Genomic DNA, 23535 nt, shown 5'->3' with positions numbered 1-23535 from the left:
ACTTTAGGATGTCATAAGAATGTTTTAATGTTTTTCAAAGTATTCTCCGTATTTCTCGATTCACTGTCGATTGTCGGGCGACCCATTTATCGTAAACGTTCTCAAAATAGCTTCACAACACTCGTAGAGGTAGAGTTCATTGAAGTTTTTGAACCTGTGACCTCGTAATTGTGATTTCTAAAAAGGAAACCCTGCGCTAAATCTGGACTGTTTCGCGCGTGAGAAAGTCTCTGAAACCCTTTCACATCAAGTTCAAGCTGTGTCTCCCGAGATCTTTGACAAGGTGCACTATCTTGAGGGAATATTATGTTCTCCATGTTGTCCATTTACGCTGAACGCCTCATCCTTATCGCGTTTAAGAGATCACGTCTGATTACCTGATAGTACACAAATTAAAGAAAAATGACCTTAATTAAATTTTAAATTAATAAATATTAAGAATGTGATTATACTTTAAGATATTATTCTGATTATGACTGAGAAATCATTTAATTGATCTCTATGATTGTTTATCATTATTTATTACCGTAATTATCACATATAATGTAACATTAGACCTACCTTTGATTAGTATTGCTGGCCTAGTGTGATTGCATGGCAGAGAAGTACCCCTTTTTTCTAATCAATAAACACGATAAACATTTGCTTTCCCATGGATTTTGTAACTATTGCCTTTTCCGGTGGTGGAAAAGCAGCTGTTTTCCACACACTTGATTGTCTTTTATCATCCGGGGCATTGTAATGGAACCGGTAACAGTTTTGGTCAGACATTGTTGATCGACTTCATGACGTCTGAGAAATTCGGTTGACAGTCGTAAACGCGTTTCTTTTCGTATAACGTTTTTTTAATAATATCGTACGTTTGCAAAATTAGGGGTTACTTCATTCGGTAATATTTATATTTTTATAGTAACGGAAAATGCAATAAGCTAGGTACAAGAAAAAAATCTGATTTATGTTCATCAATATAATACAATGTCAATGTAGTGTTACATTTTTGCGTTTAGTCACCATTGGATACTGTAGAATTCATTTCGTCATATGCAACTTAAAAATTGTCTGTGTAAGAAACTCTATAAAATGCAACATATGTTTTCATATCATTTAAGTGTTAACACAATTTGCAATCTTTTATCTTTATGGAAAAGTACTTTTTTCCGAAACAATAACGAAAACAGTGGACAAGGAAGTAAATGATTACGTACATACCGATATGAATCTTTACTTATAAGATCAATAGGTTAGAAACTTTTTCAATGTTACATCTGATGCAATCAAAGCAATGATTTCAGTGATAATTTTTTACTGTGTACATATTTTCTTATCAATATCTGGAATGACATATAACAAACGGATTATGCAAACAGAACCATTGTCTGCCCCCTTAACAAGTTTTTTGCTCTATAAAGGCGATCTCTACGTAGGTGGAGCTAACAAAATTTATATTCTTGATAAAGATTTGGAACAAATACAAATCGCAAACACTTGTGAAACAGCAAAGGGTGTTTGTTCTAAAAATATTAACAAAATTTTACTTGCACATCACAGTGAACGATTTCAAATACTGGTCAGTTGTGGCACGGGAAACTCGGGGGTATGTGAAGCCCGTAACTTATCAAATATAGAGAGCGTTTTATGGTCTAGTTCGGCAAGCCATGAAGACACCAATTACCTTACAGTATCAACAAATAAAAACAGACCAGCCGTTGGATTAATTACAGAGAATGGGACATTTTTTGTTGCATTAACATTTGGTGAAGGAGTTCACTCTTCTGGGCAAGATTTAATGAAAGGAATAATCGTTAACACATACAACTATGCTATAAGTTCAAGGGAACTCAATCATTTTCTACCTGTCACAAAAGACTTCAGTGACAAACTTCTTAAAGTCAAAATATCATCTGTTACCCTTGAGGAATATTTGATATATTACAAAGTATGCTTCCAACACGATGGTATGAGTTATTTTGTTACAAATCAGAAAAGTGAAGTAGGGTCATCAAACTATGTAACAAAGCTGGTACGGATTTGTCAGGATGATCAGGGGTTTTATTCATATACAGATATAGTTTTAAATTGCAATCATTTTGGCGTTACGTACAATTTAATTCAAGACGTTGTCTTGATAGACAGCGAACAATACTTTGGCAATAACATTGGTAAGATGTTTATTGCTGTATTCACACGAGGAAACAATCCAGAACAACCGTCGGGAGACAGTGTAGTATGCGTAACAGAAATTCAAAAATTAAATGACGCCTTGGACTTTGCACAATGGTCGTACATCTCTTCTTGTAATGGGCCCGGAAATGAAAGTATAAGATACCTTCATGCCTACAAAAAAGCTGGAGTGTGTCAAAATGAAAATAAAACCTCGGAAAAGGTAAGCATACTCACTGGGTTTCTCAGACATCAAATTTTAATAATGTGCTGTTGTTGTTGTGATTATCATTCAGTTAATATATTTCAACTAATAGTATAATTCATGCTGATGAAAATACATGCAACTTTTATATGACAATAATACAATAGTTTAAGCAATTAATTTTGAAATAGAAAACCCAGAGTTGTAAGCTCTACATTTTAAAGAAAAGTGAAAACTTATATATTTTCCTGTGGATTTGTATTTGCCTGCAACTCAAAGTCATAATGTTCAACTACCTTTGCACAGTATATTACGACTCTAACAAAAGTATAAGAATCATAGAATAACAGAAAAATAATTGAATATTTATTATTTTCAGAGATAAGGATCTAATAAATATATGCATGTTACACGTTGATGTATTCAAAAAATTGAGCAGTTTCACGACAATATTTATTCAAAGCAGCGCAAATCCATTATACAAATTAAGCAGGGAATATGTTAGTCTACTAAAATATTTCTGTTATAAGGTCTTGACACATGATGACTTAGTATGTGGAACAACACAGACATACAGCAACGCTATAGGCAATGATCCGGTAAACATTCAGGCATATTTCTTCACCTCTGAAGTTTCAGGTATACTTACAACACTAGCTGGTGCGACATATGAAAACAAACCAATAATTCTATTTGGTACATCTACTGGGATCTTAATACAGGTTTGCAATTATATATTATTAAAAGTTATTATACATAGTTGAGTACAATACTGAATTTTATTTGACAAGTACAAAGCTGACAAATCTATATTGAACGAGTGCTAACCAAGTCTAATAAATATTTTGCAGCTGTGTACAAGTCCAAAAATAGAATATATATATTGCTTACAACAATGATATAATGACTTCTTTATTTTGACATATTTTGACAGAAGTTTGTAACTTAAATTACAAAAGAATTAAATATCGATTTTTGGACTATCAAAAATGAAAACGAGGCTAGATGAAGTATGATATTTATTTGAAAGATATTTTGGACTCTGAAAATGAAAACGGGGCTATATAGGGTGTGATATGGATTTGATATAAAGTTTTTTGAATGTGGAAACGAAAACGAGACTATATGTGGTGTGATATGTATGTGATGTTTATTATTGTTTGGACTCTAGAAATGTAAACGAGGCCAAGTTATTTGATTGGGTCCAACAATAATTTCTATTGGAACATCAGGTGGTGCAAAAGCTGAAAATGGTTTTATTTTATAAGGTGTAACATAGAATAATATATCTATGTATGTCATTAAGGTAGAGGTGAACATAAAATATTTGGAATAAGATCTGGGAAGATGGGAAAGTCGTTTGACATGTATTTGTGAAAGTTATTTACATACTGTTAATTTTTGACAATTTTCTTTGCTAAAGCATGAATACATATTACGTAACACATATCTTACATATTGTTGAAATGATTCCAATACAAAACTTTTTTTATTAAAGAAAACAACATTTTTGAAATGATAGCATTTTGCTATAAGAATAAAATTGCTTGAAGTCTTCTTTTTTTATTTTCTAGACAGTTTTGTGGAAAAACTTTTCCATCATAGAGAACTACAAACTGACTGTTGACCCTGGTCATGAAATCAAGAAGATATATGCCACTGGTGAGGAGACAATTTATGTTATGAGCAGTGAAAGAGTACGTTAATCTTTTCAAATATGTTATATTTTATCTTCACTTTACTGGAATAAAACATAAGTTGTTATTAATATACCATTTTAAGTAAGCAACGATAATTTCCAGCTTTTCGTATGATTAACGTAAGGTCGAAGAAAAAGAAACACGCTTAAAATTCACTTATTACTTGTAAGGCATTTATTATAAAGTATGAAAGCCATAATAATCTTCAAAGGTCTATATGATATCAAATTTACTTTTTCATTAGATTGTGTCTCAGTGATTCGTTTTTATGACTTAGTTTCTAATGCAGGCACTATTCATATGAAAATTGTTCTTTCTACAAGGTAATAAAGTATGCAACAACTAATTGTTCTGAATTCAAGTCTTGTGAACATCTTGTGAAAGTGAAACATCCATTGTGTGGTTGGTGTGTTTATAAAGAAAGGTATCTCTTTCATAAGATAAGTCTAAATGATTGCTTTAAAATTATCACATATTATGTCTCAGATACATATACATTATTACTCCCTTAGAAAGTGCAAACGTTAAATTTTTATAATGTTTACTTAATGGTTTTAGAAATTGTCAGATGCTTGTTACCTGAAGAAAGTAGCGTTAAATGTCAAATAGCCTGTCATAAAATGAGAAAAATGTAACCAAAGTAGTATTTTGGCTTCCTAACAAAACAGTAATTCACTATAAGTGTACTTATTGCCAAAAGGTAATATAATTAAAAGATTGTTCACATATTTGGCCAATGAGTAACCTTTTGGATACTGTAAAAGTACACGAAATAAAAGGCTTTAATTTGAGAAATAATAATAAAACGTTTCTGGTGCAAAATGGGCATTTAGCAGCTAATCCTGTTAATACTTAACTTTCGAAATTAACATCTGATTGTTAATTATTTTTATCAATTATAACTTTATGAAAATTGGGTATTTTATGTTCTTTCAGAGCCACAAGGCGGAATGCTTGCTTTAACGATTCTCGTCACTGGATACCGTCTTTTGGAAATTGTTTGTCCATGTCTTTGGAACCACATGCCCTACCTTTATCGATTGTATCAAACTCTTGGAACACCAGCGTAATATGATTACATTTACTTGATTGTTAAGAGTTAATTTGCAAGCGTTGAATAATTTCAAATGTGATTATCTATGTAATATATTTGCAGTAAAATTAAAATGCGAGGGGTTATCATCAGCCATTAAAGTACATTTGAATGACACGTGGCATAATCAACAAACATATCTGATTAATAAATAATAATGCAACGATAACAATAAAAACAGGTCCGAAAGTCGTTACTTTGAATACAATTAATACATTGAAAGCAAATAAAAACTAAAACAAATTAAAAAGTATAGACTATTAACAGGAAAAAACATTTTCGCTGATTTCAGGTGAAAATAAGGATTCCAAACATTCCAGTAAAGATTTCGGATGATCCATACATATGTCTATTTTCATTGCAAGCTTATATTAAAAACACCACCAACGCAGTTCAACTTGATAATACCACATTTTCCTGTTTATTGCCAAACATTTCAGGTACTGATTTGAAAAGAAAAACGTTTATCTTACGTTCACAACATTGTACCTTTTGACGTGTACATTATCAAAACATTGTTTCATTTGAATTTAAGAACGGAAAAATATTAACACCTTATAAAAAGTCCTTCGCAAAAGAAGCAATGACTTTATATGAAATCGAGTTTTTCAAAATGTAGTGTTTAGAGTATCCATCATTGTCAAATCCGTTTTGTTTTCGGAAAATGTACACAGTTTATCATTAAATTATAAATAGGTTAAATGTTCAGGGTTGTTTTAAAAACATATAACTACAATTAATGTTATTAATAACTTGAATTCAAAATTTTTCATTAAGAGTATTTAAGACATACGATTAAATAAATGTAAAAAGATTAGTTAACATTTTGCAATAAAATTGTCGATTTTCAAGATAATAAGAAGCTGTATATATTTCATACATTTTAAAAGTTCAGTGTTATTACTAAACCACTACGTTAACAGTTATTATAGTTGATTGGGGGAATATCTTGTCACAAAACAATAGTTAAAATTAAATTCCTACAGAATGTCTATCATACTGGGTAAATGTTTATTTAGTGAGTAACCATGCCAATAAATTCCCAATAAAAATTGCATTTTTTTTCAAAACATTTTAATATTCAGTCACTGGGAATGTTAAAATTAAGCTACTGGTAAAGACACAAACAGGATTCGAGGCAACATTGTCGTCTGCTTCATTGTTAATATACGAATGCAGACAATATAAAAGGTATTATCAACTACTTATTAACTTAAAATAGCTTAATTAAATCAATAAATAGACATAAATAGACATAGTAACATGTTTTAGCTCAATAGTACTGCACTTACTGTTTGGTTAAAATGAAACAATCTTTTAATGTTTGCGTGTGTACTTACTTTAGTGTGTGCGTATTATTTATGAATGTTTTCCGAAACTTTTCACATTAACACATTATATAAAACATATTCGGTTATTATTTATCAGAATATTAAAAAAATGTATTTAACAGTAAAAGAACTTTTTATTAACAATAATATCTTTAATTTCTTTGAAAGTGAGTTTTTTTCCAATCAGGTGTATGGAATGTATTGATACTAAATTCGTCCAGTGCAATTGGTGTGGTCAAGATGCAAGCTGTCAAGAACTAAAGTCTGGATGTCCTAGACCAATTTCTATTGTGCGTTTCTTTTTTCTTTATTCTTATGATTGAATTAAACGTCAACTGAATGAAGGGTTTCAACAAAGAATCCAACTGATACTGTTGTATTCATAAAATAAATACATGCGGTCAATGAAATGTATGATTGTTTCTAACTGTATAACGATAGCTTGCTCGATTTTGGGTATGCCAATTGGGCGGGTATTATTTTTAATCCCGATATTTATCAAAAGCCCATTATACCCCAGAAATAATTTTAATTTTATTTCTCAGAAACTTTTTCTTTCAAGTACCTATATAATTTCCAAAAAGTTATTCATTGGCTAATTACTTGAACATTCTTTTTCTGCTGTTGCTTTTTGCAATAAGTAAAGTTATAGTGATTTAGTATTCTAGAAAGTAGTGATACCTGGAGAGCAATAAAAACAAAAATAGGCGAAAGTCAAAAACTTGGTCTGATTAAGTCTGTTCATGGGGAGATAACCGAAAATACAACTTCTTTCACGCCCCTAGAAAAAATCAATGATCAAGACTTGGATTTCTACAATAACAATATATTTAAGATCGAAACTGAAAGGGTATGTTTAGTAAAAGTTTGTGATCAAATATGTGCATTAAACTTCCAAATACAAAGCCGAAATTGACGTATTATAACATTTTCTTTTATTTCCACAGAGTAGAAAATGTCCACAACTACTAGATAAAACAGACAATTTCCTACCACTAGGAACAAAAACAATGGCATCTTTTCGGATTACAAATGCTTTAAATGTAAGTACAAACTAGTATCATGTTTAAGTAGTATGTTATTGCTATCTACAGTAAGATCAGCAGCATGAAGTTCTCAATCATTACAAAATGTATTCACTGTGTAAACAAAATAGTTAACTAGGCTGTGTGGAAAAAAAACGTCATTTGAAGTTCATTTTAAACGAGCCATGGTGTGAAAAATATACAGAGAATATCATAAAATACAATATCATTTTACAATTTTATTATTGTAAACAAAAGATATGAACTTTGTATATGATTGTCTATATTCTACATAGATGCTTTATATTACCTTTCCACTACACTGATATGTTCCGTTCATAATCTTTGTGACATTATTGGCGTCCGCGCCGAAGCGCGGCGCCCCTTTATGGAATGAAATCAGATTTTGTGAAAGGGCGACAGCAACTTCTCGAGCCTTTTAGTCGGTCATAATATAAGCCGATCATTCCGATCGGTATGGGGGTGCTTGATTTTTATTAATTAAAAATGAAATGTCGCGATATGTACAATGAATAGCGAACTGGAGGATTTCGCAATGCAAACATTTTCAAATGCGTCTCTTCGGTTTTTTTATTTATCATTTGTAGTACACAGTGGGTTATTATGGTATGTTAAAATAGAATGATGAGTTGATGACCTAAATATTCCGAAAATCTATTGATAGAGGGATGTACTCCTATCGGTAATTCCGGTCTCTCCCGGTCTATTTTGACCGGGATACTAGTGACAGGCGAATAGTATCACACGTTTATTGTCCGGTCTCTCCCGGTTTTGGAGTAGATGTTTGATATCGTTACAGAACAGAACAAATACATGTATTTTACAGATAAATAAGCTTTTTTCCAAAATGAATGTCAATAAACATAGATCAACTCTCAAATTTATTGATTATTATTATACATAAACATTAAATTCGAAAAAAACCAACAACAACAACAGCATGTTTCATTTTATCTATATGAGATAAAAAACAATAAATATGTACAATGATTGTGAAAAAAGGTACATTTTTATGGTTTTAATATGACACTATCAACTTTGAAATTTTTTATTTAATTTGTCATTCGTGTTTAGTAAAGATGCCGAGGAATTATTCAAAGTCACAAATTAGATTTTATTAATTTTTTAATTGATTGATAATTTAAAAAATGAAAAATACAAATGAAAATGGTTTTAAGAATAAACAATATTATAATTATATTGAAAGATTAACCATAATTTACTGACTTTTTCCAGTTAAGTTTTGACTTATAATCGTCGGTCAATATGACAATTGGATTCTTAAAATTTATTTTACAATTTTAATAAAAAAAAGAGTAGTAAACGTAAAAAACTCAGTATTAAAATAGCACATAAAAGCACAAAAAAAGAGAGGAAAACAATATTCATAAAATCTGTATTTTTGTTATTAAAATAGATATTACAATTATTGTATAATAAACAATAATGCTCAACATGACATGGTAATATAACCAGTGTCATACTTTTACTAAGCGTGAACAGATACCTTAAGAGGGGGTCTTCGCTAATAGCGATTACATAATAAGGGACAATTCCACAAGTGTGGTGTTGATCATGCGTTACACATATGGATTATAAATGACTGTATACATGTATATCCGTTGCTATTAATAATCACGATCATAAAGAAATAACAAGTAATATTCTAATCTCAAGCATGCCAATCAAAGTTCATAATGAACAATGTCTTCCGTCCGTTCATTTTGGTAAAAACCAATTGACCATTGAAAAGTTTATAAGAATATCTTGACATCATATGTCTACTAGTTCATCTTCAGTTTTCTTCACTTCCTGCATTTCTTGCTTGGACGCCCTTTGATGCTTTGCATCAATGCTTTTCTTGTGATGTTTTATAATGATAACTTACTTTTAATGCACATCTAGAGGGTGGGTATATGTGCCATTCTAACATGTATTGTTTTGTGTGGGGTTATTTGTTTGTTAATTTGCTTTTTTATTGTATTGCCGTGGCTGTTAATGTCCTTTCTTCAATACTTTTAGCTCACAGAGGTGATTTATAGATGTACACTACCGACTTCTGAAAGCGTTATGGCAACTTTGAATGATGATTTATTATCTTGCCCGTTGCAGGTAGGTTACGTTACCTAAACTTAAGTAATATTTTAGTCAAATATGGTGAAAATTAAAATTTATATTGAAGCAAATTAATAAAGTTGCATGGTATTATTTCGATTACATTAAAGATGTAATATCGATATCTACGTGTTACAAATTATAAACCGTGATTGTTTTACATTATGTAATATTCTTATTGCAAAATTATGGAAGTTTACTTAACAAGAAAGAAAAGATAGCGGAAAATGGACTTTTTTTTATATTTGCAAAATGTAGTCAAATTTAGAGAGCTGTATAAACTATCCATGTCTCAATTTCAGAACTCGGTACATGCCAATATAACAATACTATGCAATAATTGTTTAAACAATATTTATTTCTTCTTCAATATTTACAGACAAATTTAAATACATAAATTGCATTCAAGATTGAGTGAAAGTCTCTCCTGTTGAAACGTTTGCTGCTATATGTTAACTCAAAAATATAATATATAGGAATGCAGTGTTGTTTTTCAAGTAATAACCAAATTATTTTGTTAAGGTTATGAACATCGGAAAGGAGAACAAAAAAGGGTTGAAAATAGTTATAACATATGGACCAAGAATCGAACGTCTAGCTGAAATCGATGATCCCTTTGCAAATTCAGGTACATTGTTATTATCATAACCATCATCATTATTATTTCAATATCATCATTATTTTTCTCTTGATATTCTCTAATTAGTAAGGGATAGTTCAGAAAAAGAAAACTGAAAGAGTCCATTTAAGGAAGCAGAATAACGGTTTAAGATAAACATGACATTTGGTTAATAATATAGTTTTAATATTTTGATGAAACATTACCTTTCCTACTAGTATATTATTTATATTTGATATCATTTTACAGCGTTTTGATGAAAGAGCAGAAGGGCACCTAATAATGAATTTAACATTTTTTTTATAATTCCAAGTAACGGTCTACAGATGTAAACAAATGGCTTTAGATTGCAGCCATTGTCAAGCTCTAAACAAATCACGTTACAGCTGTTATTGGGATACAAACAATGAATGTGTTCACAATGGTGCGACCCGTGTATCAATCTGTCAGTCACCAAACATCACAAAGGTATATTTGATTTGTTTAACTTAAATGCCTTTGCTTACTTCCACTCAATATCACTATCAGAAGTATCTTGGTAATAAATAGGTAAGTTTACAATAGTATCGTAATTGTAACTACAAAAAAGCAACACAAATTACTACAGAATGTGTACTTAATAAGTAAAATCAGTTAAATAACTATGTTTTTTATAGAAATGTCAAATAATGACAAATGTAAAAAGATAAAATTCATGATTCCCCTTTAATGTAAGGAGCAAAATACTATTTTGATAAATACAGGTAACACCGACAACTGGTCCCATCTATGGTGGTACCTATGTAACTATCTACGGGAGTAATTTAGGTCAGAAAATATCGGACATTGAAACCATTACAGTTGCTAACGTGACCTGTGATCTGATGAACGATACAACAATAGAATCTGATCCAGATTTTGAATCTCTGGTGCCATCTAGGTAAGAACTATTTTCCTTTTTTTCTCATAAAACTCTTACTGAGATCTTTCACATTAGTAACAATACAAGTCTTAAAAGATAATTTGTAACATTAACCAAACTGAAACTATGATGGTAAAATATATAGTTTAAAATCGTAATAAAAACAATTAAAAAACACGTTTTTTCCGTCGGTGATTTTACATATTTATTTTACACCGACGTCGTCCATCTTTTCTATTTAATCGTTGGTTAGTTTATAATACAAAAATAAAAATGTTATATGATATTTGTTTATTTTACCAAGGTTGATATGCAAAACCAGATCGAGTCTAACAGATACAAAAGGGACAGTGACAGTTGTGGTCAAAGGAAAGCATTCCAATACAAATATTGAGTTCTCTTACAAAGTAATAAAATGTATCTCTCAAAATTATCTTAAATGATAAAATACACATGTATATTTTAGAACGATTTCAATGCCATTTTAATTATCTTTAATTATTAAGAAAGGCAATTTGGCAATAATAATATTACATGTAAACAATAACGTTATATAATTTATAACACGTGGATATCTATGTTACATATGTATATATTGAATAGTTATCTAATCATGTAAACGTATTGGCACTTATAATAATCAATTATTAACTTACAGATTCCAAATGTATCTTCTATATATCCAAACTTCGGGCCAAAAGCTGGTGGCACAAAAGTGACAATTTATGGTGAAAATCTTGGAATTGGGAACAGGAAAATCTCCCTGTTTCTTGGTAATCATAAATGTGACGTAGTAAACATTACTGAAGAAATATCCGGTGCTGAAAAGTAAGTATATACACGATTCAATGTCAATTTCCCCTTTTTACCGTGTACATTGTATTTCTAGAAAACAGAATCTAAAGATAATCTGAATGGTTTAGATTAGAATGTGTGTCGCAGCTCAAACGAAACAGCTCGGTTGACTCTACTGTGAGGTCTAGACCAGGAGCAAAGAGGTTTGTAAAAAGACAACGTATTCGCTACTCAAAATGATTATTCTTGAGTTCAACCAATCCATGGCCTGCGCCGACATATTCTCTATTCAAGTGTGCATCCCTTGTGCAGATTAGCGCAGAAATTGCAAAGTCTGATCTCTTTTGGTTCCAGCAGGTTAAAGGTTAAATATTCTCAAATACGTATACGGTTAATCTAGCAACTAAATCTAAGGCACTTTTTAGCCACAAAAAACGAATCTCCTGCCAGTTTATGCGTAAAATTATATAAAAAAAATATAGCATTTTAGATGAGGACAATAAATTTGTCAACGTGTGATTGTTTTAAATGTTTTCATTTTTGCACGATTATTCTTTTATAGTTATACATTTGAGTGTATTATCAAGTGCAGAAAAGTTAATCCTTGTTCTTCAAATGTGACGGAACTGTATTTAACAATGGATGGAAATAGAGTTGCCACCAACAAAGCAGTGTGGTTTAGTTTCGTTGATGATCCAGTTGTTGAACAACGTCCACTTCTTACTGCATTTGTCAGGTAGACTTTAAAACTATATGAGCCGCGTCACGACAAAACCAACATAATGGGTTTGCGACCAGCATGAATCCAGACCAGCCTGCGCATCCGCGCAGTCTGATCAGGATCCATGCTGTTCGCTATCAGTTTCTTAACTTCTTATAGGGTCTGTCAGCGAACAGCATAGATTCCGGTCAGACTGCGCGGATGCGCAGACTGGTCTGGATCCATGCTGGTCGCAAACGCACTATGTTGGTTTTGTCATGGCGCGGCTCAATTATTTTGTATATTGTGTGTATAACTTAACATTGTATATCTACTTGCTATGTATGTGTTATGCATAATTTATCAATCACACATAAATGATGATAAGATATGTAGAAATGTGGACTTTAAATCTAATATGCCTTCAAGTTAAATATATACATGTAGTTGAGCATATCAAGTACTAGCTAAAGGAAATTAAAAAGCGAAGGACCTTGATATTTCGCCAGTTATTTATTCAAGTTTTGCAGTGCAATATATTTTTTTATGAAATTCATCAAAAACTAAACAAGTTTATGTAGTTATTTTAATGTGATTGGCTAATACCAGAATAAAACCAGGACATTTCGCACATCCGTGCAAAGCACCGTCCGGTTAGCTGTCGGACCGTGAATTGGGTAATACGGGTTCGATTCGCGTTCGCTGCAAGTCACTTTCCTTGTGATTTATCATGAAATCCTTTCTACTGTCATTCGCACTGTACATATGCTCTGGTATGTATCAGATTCTTACAAAAGTGAAGGCAACTAGTACTGGTGAAACTACTTGACAGCCCGTCCGGGAACGATGCGGTGGCTGAATTGTGCTCTGGTAAATTCAATGTGGCGTAATGCTGTGGCCAGGAGTGAAAACTATCAACACCACCATTCCATTACATTAACAACAGACTGTTTCAAAGCCAAAACAACACAAGTCTTTCAATTACAATTTTTTTAATTTTGTACGAAAGGGTTAGTACGTAAACTAAATTAATTTGAGTCAGTTAATATTTATTGTTTTACATACTATGGGACAGTGCATTTTGTTTTATTACTTTCAGTGGAGGTACAAAGTTAACAATAGAAGGAAATAAATTAAACAATGCCCATTCCTCATCAATCAAACTGTACTACAAGGGTGAAACTAGAGTAAGTAGAACACTTTAAACTGAAATACTTATAAAATGTTCTTTGCGCAACACATGTTGTTATTTATAACATAGGGGATTTTGAATGAGTGTTATTTCCTTCCTGAATTCATTGTAATGAGTTCAATAATAATAGTAATTCATGTACACGAATATAAAATTCTATTTTCAAACATCCAAAATGAACAGATAACAGTATTTTAATTAAAACGCTTATACTGTAACACAAACATTTAACAGTGACTATAGGCTATTTGTAAAGGACATATGACGTGACGTTAAACTATATGCAAAGCCGTGCAATACCGTTTTACAAAATCGAAAAAGTACAAATGGTATATGGTAAATACATTAATGAATATAAATAAAAACTGTATAAATTTCAATATAGACGAATGTGAAAAAGAAATCATTGTAAAAGAGATAAAAGAAATATCAAACTATGTCTAAAATGACAATTAAAGGGAGTCCATTGAGGGGGAAGGGGTTTGTTGTTATTTTACTTAAATGACTTGACTGGAAATACTTTTTTGAAATTTTGGACCAATTGATGTAAGTCTTGACCAATAACTTGTGTAAAAAAATCAAGTTCATTCCATCACCTCGTTTATTTTCAAAATAATCAATTTTATTGTGCGAAAAGACCCAAAAATATTGCAATGCTTTTCTCTTAAATTCGGCATAGAATTGCACTAAATTCTATTTTCATTTAAATTATGAGGATTTTTTTGTCCTTAACAGATTTTTCTATTTTATGTGATTCACTTGATACTTGTATGATTTTCAAAGTTCATATTTTTTTGGCCTTTGAACCTCGTTGGATTTCCTTTAACAATCCTTCAAAGTTGTATCATCACATTGTAGATATGATAAATAGAACCAACACAATTCATCAAAGCATGTTTCGCTTTTCATCACGTTGTCTAATTGGTATTCTTATAATAAATAACAATAAGGTTAGTTAAAAGGAAGGGCATAAAGTCACGTAAGTGATTTTATGTACTAGTATGACATTGTTGTATTGTCATTGATAAGTCATGTACCACATTTAGTCACTACCTAATAGGCCCATTATGCGTCATTTGTATTTCTCAAAACATTTTTTTTTTATTTCTTGGTACCTTGTTTCAGTTTCCAAAAGATTACTCATTCCCCCCCCCCCCCCCACACACACACACACACACAAACACGCACGCGCACATTTGGCTTATTTTGTCCAGTTGACAATTGGCATAATTGAAAGTGAATTAGTATTTTGTATTGAATTCAAAGTACTACTTTGTTTACATTATCCTACCTTTTGGCACATTACTTTATGTTCAGTGCTATTTTGTTCAGTTGTTTAACATGCTGTTAACCCATTAGTTAAGTATTATTAAACGATTGTTTGACAGTTCTCAAGAATTGATTTCTGGCGTATAATGTGACTTTAAAAGCTTTTAATTCTTTGTACACTTTCTTCTACAAACTTGGTTATGTACATGTTGTATATTTTACATCATTTCATTACGGCAAAACAATTGTTCTATTATTTTGAAAATGTACTTCCTTACATCTCGATCCTTTTCCGTTTTCAATTCATATTACATTTTTAACAAACAGTAGTGTAACAATTAATTACACAATTGATTAAGAAATAATGCTTTTTGTTTCCATTATTAAATAATTGTACAATGTAATAGTTTCTGGAATACTTTCATATAGCTTTTATGTCACATTATGCCTAAAAAAAATAATTGTTTACTTTTTTAGAATGGACAAATATGAATTATGTAACGCTTAAAATAATGGTTTAAGAGTAAGTAAGATGCTTAAAACCTGAAGAAAGAACTAAAAAGTGATAAATGTGAAATTATTTGTTATTAAAGTGTTACTTTGACTTCCATACAAATTACCATAGCAACAGATGATAAAGATGTCTTTTGGCCAATGAAATAACATTTGGAAAGTATAAAAATATACCAAAAATAAACACAATTTGAGGAATAAAAATATCAACATTTCTGAAGCAAAATTGGCCTTTAAAAATGAAAATATGCAAAATTGTCAATTTCTTTGAAATTCTGGAATGGATTTATTACATCATTTTGACTTCTTTCCTTTTCTTCGACTCTAAATAAAAATGTTTAAAGTTATTATAACAATAAATTTAAACATATTTATTCAGAGTTGATTTAGGTACACTAATAAACAAGTACACGTATTAACAAACTGTTTACTCAAATGCACATTTTAAATGTGTAAATGATTTTGTAAATGGGTTTTTTTGTCAGTGTTTTAACACTTTTATATTACTCGTATACAATGTAGTTTAAAATTGACTATTTATCTTTTTATTCAAATACGATTATCTATCTCTATTTATAAAACTTTTCTAGTAAATTTCAACCATCTATTTTATGTTCATGTTTAGGTCGCAAGTTGTGAGATTGTATCTGATAGAAGTGCAGTTTGTGAAATACCTGAAGCGACTCGTGCTCTAAAAGAACAACTAGCCAGCCAGCTGTCGTCTGCTACAAAAGAAAAACAAAGATGCAATGGACGGATTAATGTTTCTACGGAAATAAACTTTGATGCTGTGGTCCGTAATTTTACAATATCTTACACCAATGATCCAGTATTTGACATCTTACCAGAAGACAGAAATGTTTTGACCTATGATTCCAAAGAACCTTGGATTTTGATCTCGGTAGGTATATCGTTTAGATTTCTAAAACAAATTCCTTCAGAAAAATATTACTGAAGAACAAAGTCGGCCTATGTACCTAAGCCTAGAAAGCAACATTTAAAGCTATAAAAAATGACTAAAAAGAAAAAAAGATTCTATATTAGAATGGTAGTCACCTTTGATGATAATTTGATACATTGAAAGTCACGTGGCGGTATTCTGTATGATAAAAGGGCTTTAGTTTAAACATATTTTATTGCATCAAACACATGTCAAATATTATACAAATGATAAGTATACAATAACAAAAAGTAATGAGTTGAGCAACAGGTTCTAGCAACATTAGATTTAGCCTTTCCAAGAAAAAAAGGCTTTTAAAAAGCCTATTTATCAAATTGTGTAACCAAACATATAAAATGAGTTTAATATTTAGTTACATTATTTAGTATTTTTAGAGTTATTGCCATTCACTTAGAAAATTTTTGCAATTTTCAACTTGTGTCGCAAGTTTCTCAAAAAGGATTTGACATAGTCATTAAACCTTATGGGCAGGTTGCTCAGCATATTTTAGATTTGCACCTGGGGTTTCGCTAATTAATTTATTATCTTGCTGTAATATTCTCAATAGAATTGCCTCCCTTTACAGTAACCAATAACCTGGAGGTTATAATTTTTGTTTTGTCGCCATTCAGCATTCACTCTATGCCACTTACTGATAAAACAAATGTTAGAACCTTAATAATATTTTTATAACCTCGGACCAAGGTATACTTCTTGTAAACGGCAATATTTCAGTGTTTTCAATGATTACTAGTATTTTCTATTGTGTTTCAGGGAAAATGCTTTGGTAATTTACATCCAGATTTCGATATTGACATTAAAGTTGGCGATAAGACATGTGTAATAATAAATATGACACAAACTGTGATCAGCTGTGTTGCTCCGACTGTAGAACCAAGTGTCACTTCCGGGAATAAACATCCGGAAATAAGTGTAAGCTTACAAATCTTCTCCGCATTTTCGTAAATATGTATATATCGGCTTTCCTGGATAAATAACCTGTAATTTAATTACCAATATTTCAGCGAGTAACCGACTAGATCTACCTACCCCAATTGATTTCTGGGAAAACGAACCATTCGCCACAGTGCCCGACCGAGATCAATTATCACGGAGAAATTTCGCCTCGCCCGATGATCAAACCAGCGACCCCTTGATAACAAAACGTCACTGACTTAAAAGAGTGGAATCAGACACGTAACAACTATTTAAAGCTGCGTTCTCACTTACTCCCTGCAGAGCCCAGGACCATCCCGGTAAGTCACCGGGACGATCCGGGGTGAAATTATTGTTGCGGTCACACTTACCCCGGGAGCACTACGGTAGTTCCCAACTAACCACCCAGGATGCGCTCCGGATCATCCAGACAGAGCCCAGGTGAAGCTACGGTTCATGCCGGTGCTTTCCCGGTCGTTCCCGGATGACGCCGGAAGAGCCCCGGTTGACCCAGGTAGGGCCCCGGTCGATCCAGACAGAGCCCCGGCAGAGCCCAGGACGGTCCAGGCAATACAGACAATTGCAATCATCGCAAATTGTCGTTATTCTTTTGAAATGAACCGGGCTTTGCCGGGGCTCAACCGGGATCAACCGTAGCTCTATCTTTATCCTCCGGGGCTCTGCCTGTAGTTACCGGGGCTCTGTCGGCATCTACCGGGGCTCTACAGTAGCTCTACCGGCTATACAATACCCCGGATCATCCCCGGTTTATGCCGACAGAGCTACGGTGCTTCCCCGGTATAACCCCCGTCGTTCCCGGCAGAGCTAAGGATGAAGCCGGGAAAGCTATACCTTCCCGGATCATCCCGGACATTTTATTCCATCCGGGGTCGAATGCCGGATGTTCCCTGATCATCACGGACGTTGCCGGCAGAGTTACGGATGTACTCCAGTTGTTCCCGGTCGTACCCCGGTCGTTCCCGGATCACCCCGGACGTCTACCGGGGCTCTGTCGGGGCTCTGCCGGGATGTAAGTGAGACTGTAGCTTAAGCTGCTGTCTCACTTACAGCCCGGTAGAGCCCCGGTAGACGTCCGGGGGTGATCCGGGAAAGACCGGGGTACATCCGTCACTCTGGCGGCAACGTCTGGTATGATCGGGGAACATCCGGCATACGACCCCGGATGGAATAAAATATTTAATATCAAAGGTGTGATCCGGGAAGGTATAGCTTGGCCGGCTTCATCACTGCTGTGAACAACCGAGGTTACACCGGGGAAGCACCGTAGCTCTGTCGGAACAAACCGGGGATGATCCGGGGTATGATATAGCCGGAAGAGCTACTGTAGAGCCCCGGTGAATGCTAGCAGAGCCACGGTGAATGCCGACAGAGCCCCGGAGGATGACGATGAGGCTACGGTTGATCCCAGTAGAGCCCATTCTTTTCAAAAGAAGAACGGCAATTTGCGATGATTGCACTTGTTTGTACTTAATTTCCCCTCTGTCCAGTCTTGCATAAGGAATATTCAGAAAATCATCACGAATAACTTATTAAATAGGAGAAAATATATTATAATGTATCAACGTCATCATTTTCGGGCGTTTTCAATCCACCGGGTTTCTACCGGGGCTCTGCCGGGATCGTCCTGGGCTCTACCTGGATCGACCGGGGCTCTGAGTGGGTCAAAACAGGGCTCTGCCGGTATCTTCTGGGAACAACCGGAGAAGCACTGGCATGAACCGTACCTTCACCTTGGTGCTGCCGGGGTGTGATCACAACAATAATTTCTCACTGGTTCGTCCCGGATCATCCCACTAACTTACCGGGGTGGTCTTGGGCTCTGCCGGTAATAAGTGAGACCGCAGCTTAGAATATTCTTCTGTAAGCAGTCGTTCATTTGTAAAGATTTTAAAAAACGTGATACGTGATACACATAACAGCTTTTAACATTTTTTTTACTTTGATGGTTATACGAGTGTATTCTTATTGGCTGTCCTTAGGTTACGGTTGGCAACATTCACGTGACAGTAGGGTACTTACGTTATATGTCTGACGAACAAGATGACGTTCATACAATGCGCATAGTGTATATTTTGGTCGCAACATTGTTTATTTGGATTTTCATATCAGGTTATTCTTTTTTATTTTGTTTCCTTCCAACTTTATCCAAAGTAAGTGTCGCTTGTCACTCTAATCTTGTTGCCTTAGATTTCTTACGTTTATCTAAATGACAAAACAGTATTTGCTAACTTGACTTACTTTGTATTAAGACATAGTGTTACGGAGTGTATGCCTCGCATAGAAATTTAAAAAAATAAATAAGCTAATAATGATAATGTAAAGGATTCTATATAGGAAACTCTGTACGTTACTGGGGTCACCTTTCTAAAAGTTAGCTTAGTTACCTAGGTAACTCTTTATATAGTATAGTGGAAAAGACAATACTTTCCTATTTTGAAAACAAGTGTTTAAGCAAACAAGAACGCTTATATTATTTTAGATCAATGTTGGTATTTCCCCCTTAAAATTATTAGACATTCCAATAGTTAAGTATTGCCGAGAAATAGCTGCTCATAAGCCAGTTGTTCTGTATGTGTGAATGAAACTGAGAAGCCTAGGCTTTTCTTAAAACAACATGCGCGTGTTATTCTGGAAAATGGCCATCCAAACTTTCTGGACAAAACACATTGTTTATCTTTTTGAAAAAAGATTTTTACCTTGTCTTTGATACTAATTATTTATTTCAAATTACTTATTATTCAGGGGCTGTTTTCTTGTGTCGACGGAACAGAAAGTTGAAGAAAAGGGTGACGTACCTTGAAGGGAAGAAAACAAATGTGAAACGCAGAAACAGAAAGAGGTAATATATGTATTTTTATCTGAAAGAACAAGATTCTGACGTTAAAAAAAGTAAATTAAAAAAGTTGTCTGGTTCCCTTTATTTCTTAATGTGAAAACAGCAGTCAGGATCTCTTTCTAACAACATCCTTGCAACTTTGATCCATTGATAATTTTATTTATTTTAATTCTATGCTCAATTAAGGCCTATTTAAAATGTTTATATGAATGTCTGTGCATTCGTGTATTATTAAAGTGGGCCTACAACTTGCAAATCCGTTTGAATTATACAAATATGACGAATCTAACATGTGTTTTAATTATAAACAATCTCAAGACGTTTAAATCTACTTTCAGTCATAGAAAAACAGTTGATATTGACAAAACCTTTCCAAAAAGTGGAATGTATGATGAAATAAATGACGAAGACGTCCTAGACAATCCTGATGATATTATTGGTGGAGCAAATAATGACGAATCAGCTGGCTATCTTGTTCCACATCCTTATGCGGATGTTGGTGAAGTTGACTCATTTTTGGCTATCAGCCAAAAAGAAAGTGAAACGGACACTAGTGTTGATATAAATAGAGATACCCCAAGTACAGATCAAGCATATATTCATGCTATTGATGACGTGGACAAGGATGGTACTGAGCACGTTAAGGAAGTTAAAGTCTCCAAAGTATTAGAAAAAGCAGAAAGTGTTGACCATGCTTATGACGGCGAATATATCGTTTCTTTTACGTGCAGTAAATTAAGCAAGTCAGAGGGTGATGTGGGAGGCCTCAAATTTGCAAAATCAGACTAATATATTCTTCTATATGTCAACATTTGAAAAGAAAACAAATAAATAGTGGGTCTCTTTTGTGTTTGCTGAAATTCTGCTTTGAGAAATAGTAACTTTTCAAAAGTTAGTTGAAGAAATTGATGGTAAATCTATGAGTAATATATTCAGTAGATGACAAATGAGAAGAACGAATTTAAAACCAATAAAAGTCAGTTCAACATTCTATTTTGAATGAGTTGATTGATGATTACTAGAAGAAAATCCTTATTCTTTCTGAACAGTTTTACTGTCAAGTAAATGTTGATAATAAATTGTCATCATACATGTACATCAACAGTATTATATTATTACAACATTCTACATGTCTTTCAGTGTAGCGTTTTAATTTTGACAAAGCGGGCCTAGTCTATGAAACAGAATTATGGTATTACCATTAATCCATTTGAAAGATTTAAAAGTGAAAATACACAAATAGCAACAAGACGACAGTAACTTCGTAATGCATTGAAGGCTTTTAAAATAACTTGGCATAAATGTCTACCACATTAAGATAACGTGTTGCATCCAAGACCCATGTCCCTACCTCAAAAGTCAAGGTCTCGCATGACAAAGTTACAGTCCGGACACGAATGCGTACCTTTAAACTATTCTTGTGAGAATGAGTACCTTCAAACTATTAGAGTGACGTTAGCCTTGAAGGTAGATACATGGGTATTGGATGTGACACATCGTCTTGATGTGGTAGATATATATGCCAGGTTATTTAAAAATCCTTCCATGCAAGAAAAAGTTATAGTCTGGAAACAAATGTGTGTACCTTTGTGATAATGGAAACCTTAAAACTTATGTCCTTTGACCTTTGAGGTAGCAACATGGGTCTTAGAGCAACCATCACCATGATGTTATCGACATCTGTGCCAAGTTTTTTTTATTAAAATCATTGCATGACAAAGTTACAGTCAGGTCATGATTGTTAAGTAAGTGGTGTACCTTCAACCTCTGTGACCTTGACCTTTTATGTATTGACATGGGCCTTAAAAGTGACTCGTTGTCTTGATGTGGTAATTTTAAAATCTTTCAATGCAAGACAAAGATTCAGCGTACCTTCAAACTCTTCTCCCAAGAATGAGTACTTTCAAACTATAAGTGTGACCTTGACCTTGGAGGTAGGGAAATGGGTTTTTGACGCGCCACATCATCTTGATGAGGAAGACATTTATGCCAAGTTAATTTAAAATACTTTAATGCATGACCTAGTGTGTGTACCTTTATACTCTTAAGTGTGACTTTGACCTTTGTGGTAGGGACCTGGGGCCCGTCTTATCAACGGTCGTACGACCGTTTTTATCGTACGATTGTCGTACGTCGATCGTACGCTATTGGCGGTGTCTTATCAAACGTCGCAGATTTCATTAATGTTACGATTATCGTAAGATCATGCATTTTTCTACGATTGCTAAGTAGCAGTCGCAGATCAAACAAAATGGCCGCCTTACTTCTTGTGAATCGACAACGCCGAAGGAAAAGCCGGACTTTTAGCGAATGGTGCATTTGGATTGCCTGAGTGATCAGGAAGTTGTGGCCCGCTATCGGCTTGATAAAGCTGCCATTTACGAGCTTGAAAGTATTTGCCGACAAGACCTTTCACCTTTGACAGGCCGGTCTTTTGCTGTTAGCAGCTTGACGAAGATAAAAAATAAAATACTACTGTATAGTGTCATAAACCCATAGCAACGGCCCGCGTGCGAGTATAACGTTGTGGGAAAACAATTACCGGATAAAAGACAATAATTTTTTGACACGATACACCTAAATTTGATTGTTTTAATCAGCGTAATATAAGGTATTGTTTAAGTGTACTGGGGAATCTTTACACTCTTAAAACCATTAACATATATATAATATATATATATATATATATATATATATATATATATATATATATATATATATATATATATATTATTTGAATATGTATTCATTTCGTTATTTTGTTAACACCATATATGTTTTGCTCGTTATAAATGCTACATATTCATTAACATTTTCTTATAAATGCATGAAGTCCTACATGAATTAATGTTCTGTTTTCGTTAGCATTTGCTAGTTTGAAATCTATGTAAAATGCTTAAATAATCCAAGTCATCCAAAAAATTTTTTTCCAAAACACATGTTTCCATCGATATACAAAAACATAGAATCTGTATTCTACGGTGGCACAAAGGTGACATGTGTGTGTTTCTATTCATCTCGTGGCCACGAGATACTATGTCGTGGCCACAAGTTACTAAGTCACAGTGACGCTGAGTGTAAAATTAGCGACAAGTCAATAAGTTGTATAAATTGCACTTTTACAGGCTGGTGAAGTAGGGGTATCCTTGTACTACAGCACATG

At 33.2% G+C, this 23535-nt stretch overlaps 2 protein-coding genes across 2 annotated transcripts; both read left to right on the top strand.

The window, feature by feature from the left end:
• The first annotated feature begins 1204 nt into the window (after positions 1–1204).
• Positions 1205–10761, top strand: LOC132746942 (plexin-A4-like). The gene is made up of 12 exons (XM_060736226.1): positions 1205–2383; positions 2896–3087; positions 3940–4062; positions 4389–4489; positions 5002–5131; positions 5451–5598; positions 6244–6349; positions 6677–6779; positions 7437–7532; positions 9558–9647; positions 10173–10278; positions 10583–10761. Exons 1-12 carry the CDS (start codon positions 1283–1285, stop codon positions 10759–10761), a joined length of 2475 nt encoding a protein of 824 aa, XP_060592209.1. The 5' UTR covers positions 1205–1282.
• A 138-nt stretch (positions 10762–10899) lies between these two features.
• On the top strand, positions 10900–21257 carry LOC132746941 (plexin-B-like). Its single transcript, XM_060736224.1, has 10 exons — positions 10900–11188; positions 11475–11577; positions 11829–11998; positions 12528–12701; positions 13765–13852; positions 16265–16540; positions 17354–17512; positions 19516–19645; positions 20279–20375; positions 20711–21257. The coding sequence occupies exons 1-10, from the start codon at positions 11133–11135 to the stop codon at positions 21159–21161; spliced, it is 1704 nt and encodes a 567-aa protein (XP_060592207.1). The 5' UTR covers positions 10900–11132; the 3' UTR covers positions 21162–21257.
• The last annotated feature ends 2278 nt before the right edge of the window (positions 21258–23535 follow it).

This window comes from Ruditapes philippinarum, unplaced genomic scaffold, assembly GCF_026571515.1.
Source record: "Ruditapes philippinarum isolate M1 unplaced genomic scaffold, ASM2657151v2 ctg1520_1_1_1_1, whole genome shotgun sequence".
In the NCBI taxonomy this organism is placed as follows: Eukaryota; Metazoa; Mollusca; class Bivalvia; order Venerida; family Veneridae; genus Ruditapes; species Ruditapes philippinarum.
This window is presented reverse-complemented; position numbering and strand designations above follow the sequence as displayed.